Source organism: Lactuca virosa, chromosome 9 (genome assembly GCF_052849685.1).
Source record: "Lactuca virosa cultivar CGN04683 chromosome 9, Lactuca_virosa_CGN04683_v6, whole genome shotgun sequence".
Lineage (NCBI taxonomy): Eukaryota > Viridiplantae > Streptophyta > Magnoliopsida > Asterales > Asteraceae > Lactuca > Lactuca virosa.
In genome coordinates this window covers 264,839,341-264,850,635 of record NC_136434.1, presented here as the reverse complement: position 1 = coordinate 264,850,635, position 11,295 = coordinate 264,839,341, and the positions used below count along the sequence as shown (strand labels likewise).

The 11,295-nt window shown below is 38.0% G+C and overlaps 1 protein-coding gene across 1 annotated transcript; it reads left to right on the top strand.

Moving 5' to 3' along the window:
• Window positions 1-4,759: 4,759 nt before the first annotated feature.
• On the top strand, window positions 4,760-7,358 carry LOC145137242 (alpha/beta-Hydrolases superfamily protein). The gene is made up of 2 exons (XM_079071386.1): window positions 4,760-5,281; window positions 6,362-7,358. Exons 1-2 carry the CDS (start codon window positions 4,860-4,862, stop codon window positions 7,275-7,277), a joined length of 1,338 nt encoding a protein of 445 aa, XP_078927512.1. The 5' UTR covers window positions 4,760-4,859; the 3' UTR covers window positions 7,278-7,358.
• Window positions 7,359-11,295: the final 3,937 nt, after the last annotated feature.

The following is an 11,295-nucleotide window of genomic DNA, read 5'->3' as shown; positions in this document are numbered from 1 at the left end:
AACTGACAAGATGGAGAAACTAACAAGAACCTACATTAGGGAGATCGTACGACTGCATGGTGTTCCCATATCTATTAGCTCTGATAGAGATAGTAGATTCACTTCAAGATTTTGGCAGTCGCTACAAAGTTCCCTAGGAACTAGGTTGGACATGAGCACAGCCTACCATCCGCAAACCGACGGACAAAGTGAGAGGACTATACAAACTCTGGAAGATATGTTGCGAGCCTGTGTGATAGACTTTGGAAAGGCATGGGATACTCATTTACCCCTTGTCGAGTTCTCCTACAATAACAGTTATCACACAAGCATAAAGGCTGCTCCACTTGAAGCCCTCTATGGCCGAAAGTGCAGATCCCCTCTGTGCTGGGCTGAAGTGGGTGACACACAGTTAGCTAAAGGACGAGTTCCTGACATTACTCTCACAGGTCAAGAAATCATTCGGGAAATGATAGAGAAGATTGTTCAGATTCGTGAACGATTGAAAGCCTCTAGAGACCGACAGAAAAGCTACGCTGACAAGAGAAGGAAACCTTTAGAATTCCAGGTTGGTGATCGTGTTATATTGAAGGTCTCACCCTGGAAGGACTTGATACGCTTCGGAAAGTGTGGGAAGCTAAATCCAAGATATGTAAGGCCTTTTGAGATTCTCGCTAGAGTCGGCCCTGTAGCTTACAAACTAAAACTACCTCAAGAACTTAGTAACGTAGACCCTACTTTCCATGTTTCGAACCTGAAAAACTGCCTATCCAATGAGACTCTTGTTATCCCACTCGATGAAATCGATATCAACGAGAGCCTCAACTTCGTGGAATAACCAGTAGAGATCATGGACCGAGAGGTCAAGCAAACAAAGCAAAGTCATATCCCGATAGTGAAAGTTCGCTGGAATGCAAAGCGGGGACCTGAATTCAGTTGGGAGCGCGAGGGTCAAATAAAACTTAAATATCCTCATCTTTTTCCTTAGTCTATCTGTATTTGCTTAAACTCTAATTTCGAGACGAAATTCCCTTTAACGGGAGGATGATTTGACAACCCGTAAGTTTTTATCTTGTAAGTCAAGCAAATCAATCAAAAGTTAGACTTGTTTCTGTTACATTTTAGCCTTGCTAAGGGTTATTCTATGAGTTTTTAAGCCTTGTACACTTAGGATTGGATACTAAGAAGTGTGACAAATGGATCTATGGAATGCATTCAATCTAAGAGCATCAACAAGGGATGTTCAAGACCACAAACTAGGTTCACGGCCGTGAACCCAAGTTTGGCCGTGAACCCCTCACTACACATATAGATTTCCTTCATTTTTCTTCAGTTTCTCACATCTTCCAACCAAGAACTCTCAAACTCTCTCAAGTATCATCAAGGGAAACCTTCCTTTCTCTTCAAAAACGTAAGTGATACACCCCTTCTTACTACTTAATATTCATATACAAGTGAAACCCTTTGATAACATCCTTGAATTCATCACTTTTCCTACAAGATCTTCAAGTCATCATCTTCTTCACCAAGAACACACACTTGTTCTTGGGCCGTGAACACCTTTAAGACTTCCAATAAGTAAGTATGTGATCCATCTACTTGTTGTCCATTTGAAGCACTATCATCCCCATGAAACAAACATCTCTTTGGCATGATTCTTCAAGAATTCACGGCCGTGAACCCTTCATTGGGCCGTGAACCCTTCATAGGATCATGGTATGGCCGTGAACCCTTCATCCATGGTCGTGAACACTTCATAGAACTAGTTTGGGCCGTGAACACATCATGTGTTCTTGGCCGTGAGCACTCCTAAGGCCGTGAACACTTCCTTGTGTGTCCATGAACTCACTTCAATAAATCATATGTGATTGTAACACTTCATTGCAAGTGTTTCCTAGTTCCTAAGGTTGTTTACCTTAGCATGTTAGTTGTTACATACACTAATTGTATACATATATGTGTCATTATATGCTTAATAGGATCCGTTTGTGCTCGAGACTTCACTTGGCATACTTAGCATCCTATATCGATCTTACATTCGAATCACTCACTACAGGTGAGTTCATACCCCTACAACTACACTTTTAAATACTTTTAAATGATTTTAGGGGGGAGGGGGATACAAGTATAACACAATGAAATTGTGTTAATCATTTACATATGAGAACAACATTCAAAAGGATTTCTTATACTCAAACTTGTTAAAAACTCTTTTAAAGATTTTATATAAACTTGTTTTACATCAAATCATATTCGTCTATCTATTTATGTATAAGTATGCTTTAACAGACTTAGGACTATTGCTAGATACCTTGACTCCTGTTTCTTTTTTGGTTGTAGGCTCGGGGTAGGATCACTAATCTGAATGTCGGTTAAATCATAGTTATACTTATTGAATAGATATGTGAATATTAAACCCATTTTAAGGAATATACTTAACTTAGTTGCTTGGTAAGTAATTGAGTCTTTTCTATACATCAGTAACAGTCAAACAATCATACTAGTAAACTATAATAGGTATAGTTTAGTGGATTACTACTTACTATTTCTAGAACAATGAAACTTACAAGAGTCAGTTCATACATGAGTCAGTTCAAACATAATATAACTAGAACAGAAGGAACATACTATAACAAGAACAGAAGGAACATACTATACACTAGAACAGAAGGAACATACTATACACTAGAACAGGAAGGAACATACATACTAATACAAGAACAAGATAACATTAATGTAAGCCACTACTTCATGGCATGGCAATATACTGCTGTGTCACGTTTTGTAACCAGAGTCTCCTAGAGGGAGAGCGTGAGTTTGTGTATAGATCTATATGGGATTGACCATCCTACACCTTGCTGCTAGCTAAAGTGGGACCTGCAGGTCTACGGGTGACAAATGTCATACCATTTCGATGTCTTTGGAACGTCGTGTTTTATACTAGTCAATCAAGCATGATTATAACCTCATCACAATTTACCTTAATTAAACAAGTTGTTTTTAAGGTAGTTAGTACTTCAGTAGTTACTTTATACAATACTATTGTACATTTTCATTTTCCCATTACATTCATATAGTGATCTTCTCACATAAAAGGTAATGTAAACTCTTTTCTGGTAATGATAGTCATATACTTGGGAAAACACTCACTTTAACAAAAGAACAAATATACAGAACAGTCGAGTCTTGGTAGAAGACTACTTTCCATTTTAGTAGAAAATATAGGATTTTCTAGGAAGTATACAAACATTTACATCAAACACTTACAAGCTTTTCATCAAACTTATGCAAACAATTGACACTAAAATACTTATGAACTCACCAACTTAAATGTTGATCTATTCTTTCAAAATAACTTGTATTCTCAAGTCACCATTAGATAGGTACACTGGACCAGGTTTTGAGAAGACAGAGCATATTCAAGACTCGTCTTTTATTTTGATATTTCTATTTTTGGTGTCTTACAAATACATTCAGAACACACTTGTATTAACTATATTATTAATGCAATGGATGATATTGTTGCTTGTTTTACTATTGTGCATTGTTATGATACTGAACATGACGTCCTCCGCCCCCGAACGTTTCCGCCGTTCCGGTTTGGAGGTGTGACACAATATGAAAAAACACCACTAATTCGCATATCTTTTCCCTATGTCTAGGGGTGCAAACGAGTCAAGTTACTCAGCATCAAATCCTTAAAAGCTCAACTCGAGACCGATTTTAAACGAGCCTGAACCGAGCTCAAGCTTAAAATTAGGCTTGTTTATTAAACGAGCTCAAGCTCGAGCCTTTATCACTAAGCTCGATTAGGCTTGCGAGCCTAAATGAGCCTATATAATACAATTAATTATTATTTTTAGATGTTAAAAGAGTTACATATTTCACGAATCAGGGCTTTGGGGTATTAGTAAACGAGCTTATTAACGAGCTCGAACAAAGATTAAGATTATTTAGGCTCGTCAGACAAACAAATTAGTCAAGCTCGAACTAGATTCGAGCTTGTATAATTCTTCACGAGCTCGAGCCGAACTCGTGAATATAAAGCTTGAATCGAGCCTTGCTCGAGCTAGAACCCCTTATAACTTAAACGAGCGCAAAGCAAGCTCAGCTAGACACACGCTCGACTCGACTCGTTTTCACCCCTACCTATGTCTAACAATGGATAAAGTTGAATGATGCTTCAAAATTGAAACATATGCAAGCAGCGGCTTCTTCCGATTCAAAGGGTTCGAGAAATGTTGATGGAAGTACACATTCACAACAAGTTGACGACCGGAGACACATCGACATCATTGATGAGCCGATGGATGTTGAAGATGAATAACCTCTACGTCGACCGATAGGAAGAAATAAAGTAAAGAAAACGGCTTCCGGCTAGAGTTCAAAAAATTTAGGTTCTAACGTTATTGATCATTTTGAAGAAAAAAATGATCGCTATATTCAACTACACGAGAACAAGGATGGAATGATGAGTGTTCGGTCATATAGTGGCGGGTACCTACCATATTTATCCTGTGAATATGTGTGTTTTTTTTTGGGAACGGCAATATACTCTTAAATATTACTTATGTCTCGTATGTTTCGTTCATAGCCTTAAACTCATAACTTTTCATATAACTTTTCATTTAGGATAGTCATTTTTGACCGGTAACTTTTCATTTAAAATAATTACTCCTTACGGAAAGACCGATCGTTTTAACAGTGTGAATATGTATTTAAGCCTTTATCAGGTTTAATAGTGTTTAAGTCCTTAGCAACATTTAGATTGTACTTTTTATATATGTATGGACAATAATTGATGCACGTATCACTTTCTATATCAACCACATTCTTCGCATCTCAACAGCAATCATCGACAGTATCCCACTCCGATTGCTATGGGAGGGAGTGTGGTGGTCAATGTGGCCACGGTCATGATGGTTATTACTATGATGGTGGCTGTGGTGCCGTCCACCTGCCGGGCGATAATCAACGATAACCACCACCACCAGCTCTATCCGGTGGTTCTGGTCCCTGGAGCCGGCGGGAACCAGCTAGAAGCCCGATTGACGGCGGAGTATAAGGGGACGAGCTGGCTATGCAGCCGATTCTACCCAGTTAAGAAGCAGGAGGGAGGTTGGTTCCGCCTGTGGTTTGACGTCGGTGTATTATTAGCACCATTCTTGGAGTGTTTTGCTGAACGAATGACGCTTTACTACCACCCAGAATTGGATGATTACAGAAATGCTCCGGGAGTTGAGACGCGGGTGTGTCAGTTTGGTTCCACTCAGTCCCTACTCTACCTCGATCCTAATCTCAAGTAATTAATCCAAACTTCCAATTTCTTTTCATCATATCGTTTAATTTGATCAATTTTCACATCAACGTTGTTAAAGATTCCATCAATTTCTTAACACCTAAATCGTAATAAATAACGATGACTTTTGAAATGGGGATATAACAATTTACTTTCAATTACTTAACAGAAGTTCAACTTTCATTTATTTTTATTAGATATGTGTAATTTTTTTAGCGTGGTAATTTGATATGTCTTCCACTTTATAACAACGATGTATCTTGTATTAAAATAACAATTTTAAAGTTGAATAGATTTAAAAAAAAATCTATATGGCTCTGATAGGATAAAATAAAAAAATATGCTATATAAAACAAACAAATGAAACTAAATTATTATTGTTTGTACATAACTTTTATTATAAAAGATTACTCTTGTTAAATAATTTATTGGATTATTATCAAGTTATGCTATTGTTGGGCCAATTACACGACCATGACATTAGTATATATACTTCACATTTCAATTTATACTTTTTTTAGAGGTCTATAATTAGTCTCAATAGTTTTTATGTTTATTTTGACTTTTTTTTTTAAATAAACCATGAAATAATTCTATTTGTTTTTAAAATTATAATAATATAAAAGAAATTTAAATATCAATAATATTCAATATTGATGTCATTTTGAATATATGGGAGATGATATATCATACTAATAATGTAACTAGTTGAAAAATTAAATATCTTTCTATCTTTTGTTTTTATTTATCTTCTATCTTTTGTTTTTATTTATCTTCGTACTCAAACAAAACAATAAAGTGTGAAATCTACTAATTTTCTCTCTTCATCAAATTTCTTAATTTTAATATTTATTTTGAGATTTCTCTATTAGTTATCTTTTCTTTTATATTTTTATTCAATAGGTAAAAATGATAAAAATAACTATTAGAAGCTAATTAATAAAAATTCGCTAAATAGTTGAATCTTTTGCAATATTAACATGAATTTAATGATATAGTTAAATCTTTTATAACCCGATAATGTCTTGGATTGACGAGATCTTTTACAAATGGATATTTTCATATTTTTTACAAAATTCACAGGCACATAACGAGTTACATGGAACCATTGGTGGAGTCTCTACAAGAGCTTGGCTACACCGATAACAAAACCATGTTCGGAGCACCTTACGATTTCCGTTATGGCCTTGCGGCAGAGGGACATCCTTGCGACGTCGGGTCCACCTTCCTCCAAAACCTAAAGCAGTTAATCGAGGAAGCAAGTGATTCAAATGGTGGAAACCCCGTCGTTCTCATCTCCCACAGCCTCGGTGGCCTCTTCGTCCTCCAACTCCTCAACCGCAACCCACCGTCCTGGCGGCAACAATACATCAAACACTTCATCGCATTGGCGGCACCATGGGGTGGTACGGTGGACGAGATGTTGACTTTTGCATCCGGAAATTCACTAGGAGTCCCCCTGGTAAACCCTTTGCTTGTTAGAAACGAACAACGGAGCTCAGAGAGCAACTTATGGCTATTGCCACGTATAAGGCAGTTCCCGCGGGAGAAACCACTTGTTGTTACCAGAAACTCGACTTATTCATCTTTTGATATTTCAAGATTTTTAGAAGATATCGGGTTTCCTGAAGGGGTGCAGCCTTACCAGAAACGAATCTTGCCTTTGGTGGAGAAGTTGGCTGCACCAGGAATTCCGGTAACATGTATTATCGGAAGTGGAGTTCAGACACCAGAATCTTTGTATTATGGAGAAGAAGGGTTTGATAAGCAGCCGGAGATTGTGTACGGAGATGGAGATGGGACGGTGAACATGGTGAGCTTGTTGGCTTTGGTGGATGAGTGGAGGGACGAAGAGAATCAAAGGCTTAAAGTTATTAAAGTTGATGGGATCTCTCATACGAACATAATCAAGGATGAGGAATCACTCGATCAAATAGTTAAGGAAATCACTATTATCAATGATGGTCTCTCTACTTCTTCATTTGTTTCGAGTTCCTAAAGCAGAAAAAGATTTGTATACATATGTGGCGAAAATGACACTTTAGCTATATATATGGGGCATAAAGAAATCACTATTATCGCTGACGGTGTCTCTACTTTTTCACTTGTTTTGAGTTCCTAAAGCAGAGAAAAAGATTTGTATATATAAGGCGAAAATGACACCTTAGCCTATCGAAATTCCGACTTATAGTTTCAATAGACCTAAATTTATTTTGGCTTTATGTGGCATAAGGAAATTCCTATTATCAATGACAGCGTCTCTATTTCTTCACTTGTTTCGAGTTCCTATAGCAGAAAAAGATTTGTATATATGTAAGGCAAAAATGACACTTTAGCCTATTGAAATTTCTAACTTTCAGTTTAAATAGATCTTAAATTATTTTCTGGCTTTATGGGGGCATAAGATTGGGTTTTGTAGGATCTAAATGGTCATTTTAGACAAAATAAAAGGGTTAATCGGCTATCCTTATGTCAACTTTATATATATATATATATATATATATATATATATATATATATATATATATATATATATATATATATATAAACAATGAACCCTAGTTGAGTCATGCTTATTCGTCTTCTATTTTGGGCCTCCACCTTCTCTTCTTCTTAATGCCTCCCACCAATTTTCGTCTTTGTGGGTTTTACAAGTGAGGCCCAATTTATGAGCGAGCAAAGAGTTACGAGTTTTCTCTCACTGTAGTTTTCGGAGATCATAACTCGTTTCCCAAACACCTCCTCGAACCACCTACCGAAGGTTTTAACCACACTTGGTTGTGTTCACCATCGTAAAAATTAGATTTATTTCCAAGAAATACCTTTTTCCTTTTTCTTGTATACCCATCCAGGTGACATGCATCAATTTATTTTTATAAAACTATGTGTTAAATGTGACTTGAGCAGTTGGAGCATTTGCATGGAGCATTTGAGTTCAATGGAGCACTTGGAACTCAATGGATCACTTAGGGTTCATGGAGCATGCGACAAAGGAAATGATCATCTGAGAAAGGAATGGAACTCCTGAGAAAGGAACGAATAAAGTGATAAAGGAACAAATTTTCTAAAAGGGGGTATGAAGCACCTGGAAATGGAATGGAGCATCCCATTGCATGGTTGCGCCATCTACGATTATGAAGCGCCACCCTATGCTTGAAGCGCCGTTCTAGAAGCGTCATTATGGATGAAGAAGCGTCATCCATAATGTCGATGCGTCATTCATTGTCAAGGTATGTCACTTTGAAGGAATAAACGTCATTATGGTTTTAGAAGGACCGTTCTGGAGGAAGAAGCACCACTTTCAAGGAAGAAGCTCTACTATGGTTCTAGAAGCATCACTCATAAGGAGGAAGCGCCATCCCTGGAGAAGAAGCGTCATTCCTTGCACAAGAAGCGCCATTCTCGTGTTGATGCACCATATTGTTGCAAGGATGTTCCATGTGTGTTCCTTGATGAGCCATATGATATGAAGTCATCTATGATGCTCAAGATTGTACAAAGATGCCATGAAGTTGAAGATGCTCAAGGAATACACCTTGATGTGCTACCATGATAGATGAAGCGCCACTAGTGTTCATGATGCGCCTCATGTGCATCATAATGCAACACTATGGCTCATGATGATCCATTATGTGTGTTGTTGATGCTCATGGGTTGTATGACATGGATGAATGTTCCAGAAGATGTTGCATGGCGGATTATGATTGGTTGACACCATTCATAGGCCTATGGGCCAATGAGCTTGACCCATTAGGGTTTTAGGTATGATCCCTCAAGTATAAATTAGGATGCATGCTAAGTCATTTGAAGTGTCTTTTGTATCCTTAGTGAGTACGACGAATATTTATTGGTTGTACTTGTAATCTCTATTTGAGAAATATGTGAATAAAAAATACTCCCCTCTTGCCCGTGGACGTAGGTCACCTTGACCGAACCACGTAAATATTATGTCCTTGTGTGCTTTTAGCTTCGTGTGTTATTATCATTACTTCGTAACAATGGTCATCAAATCTTGGCAAGTGGCATCAGATCTGTTCTGATTCTTAATAAGTATCGTCTGTTTTTTCCCTACCAAGTGGTATCAGAACTGCGGTTTGTTTTCCTATGATTGAAATGTATACTCACAAGTTTGATTTGTAGAAGTTTAATGTTTCAAATGACTTCACTTTGTGGAAGGTGAATTGAAAACTCTTCTGGTTCAACAAGGATATGCAACAGAACTGGAAGGAGAAGCGAAACTGCCAAAGGACATGGAGGCTGAAAGGAAGGTAGATACTCTGGGAAGAGCACATAGCGCTCTTCTGTTGTGTTTAACAGACGACGTATTCAAAGAGGTCATGGATCAAATATGTTCATATGGGCTGTGGGAGAAGTTATGTGACCAATATCAGAACAATTCTATGACCAAAAGGTTGTATCAGATGCAACATTTATATACTCTTAGGATGACGGAAAGCACCCAAGTGAAGGATCATTTGGATAACTTCAATAGGATCATCTTCGATTTACAAGGTGTGAATGTAAAGATTGAAGATGAAGTGTAACGTCCGAACAACATGGATACAAATTTTCATTTTTAATTTAATTGAAAACCATCAAGTGTTTATAACAACTCAACAAAGTATGTCAAATGAGAGAAATCATCAGAGTACAAATCCAAATCCTAAAGAAAATGCGGAGCATGGGTGGATGCGTTGCGATCATCTCGGGCCCTTCCCTTTTGTACCAGAAGTACCTTAAACCAAAAACATAACCGTAAGCACAAAGCTTAATGAGCTTCCCAAAATACCACATACATCATACACATAATATAACAACATGTGGCTGTGTCACGTTGGTATCAAGCACGGTTCCGTATCAACTCAAATAACAACTAGTTGTGTCAGGTTCGTATCAACCCTGAGTCCATAATGATTCGGAGCCTAGATTAGCTCCATACATAAATCATTCAATCACATCAACCAAAGTCATATAATAGCATACATTCTACTCATACAATATAGTCGGTCGGCCTTGGTGCCTTTGACCCACTTAAGGTGGTAAGAAGACTCACCTCACAAATAAATGAAATTAGCTAAACGGTTCTTTGCTTCGAAAATCAACTCAACCGGACACTTATTCAATGATAATTGACCAAAATCAACTATAAATCAAAATACCCAAAGTACCCCTAGTTCAAACTTAGCCAAAACAAGGTCAAAAGTCAAAGTCAACGGCCAAGGTTGACCCTCCACGTCGTGGCCTTCAAACGACAAAACAGACACGTTTCCCACAGTCGCCACATCGTGGCATCCTAGGCCACGCCATGGGAACTGGATCCAAAACATCCTAATGAGTTAAGTCGAATCCTCCAATTCCAAAGGTTCCAAAGTCCAGGTCTGATCATTTCTAACGTCCAAATGGGTAAAGTGTAACACTGCCTTTCTAGGTTTTCCCTTTAATCCCTTATTATAGAAAAAACTGTGCAAAGTTGGTCCCTAGCCGAGTACACTGGGCGTACTGGCTCTCAAGTTGGTTGCGGAGGCGCCCACATACGTTGGGCGTACGTGGGAGTACGCGGTGCATACGCTTGGCAGGGAGAAACCCTAATTTTTCGGGTTTGTGCCCTATTTAAACACCTTAAGTTCCCTTTGGGTTTTCTTATGACCAGCCTCCATCTCTCAATACCCTAAGAACGAAACCCTACTCCTCATTTGAGTGTTGTGAGCCTTTGTTGTGATTTTGACGTATTTTTGGATCCTTTGAGGGAGGTGAAGCTTGGTGGTGAAGCTTTGGTGGACTTGGAACTTGAACATCCAGAATCTTTATCAACTTTGCAAGCTATTTGAGGTATAAATATCCTAACTTGATGGTTCCTTATGATAGATCTAGTTTAGGGCTTGTTTTTATGTTTTATGGTCCTTTAAGCCATGCTTGAGAGCATGAGCTACTCCAGAAGCTAAGGATGGTAGATCTTGGCATTTTTGAGGTCCCTTGTTCATAAAAATGCAATCTTCATGAGCCATCTTGGCCCATGC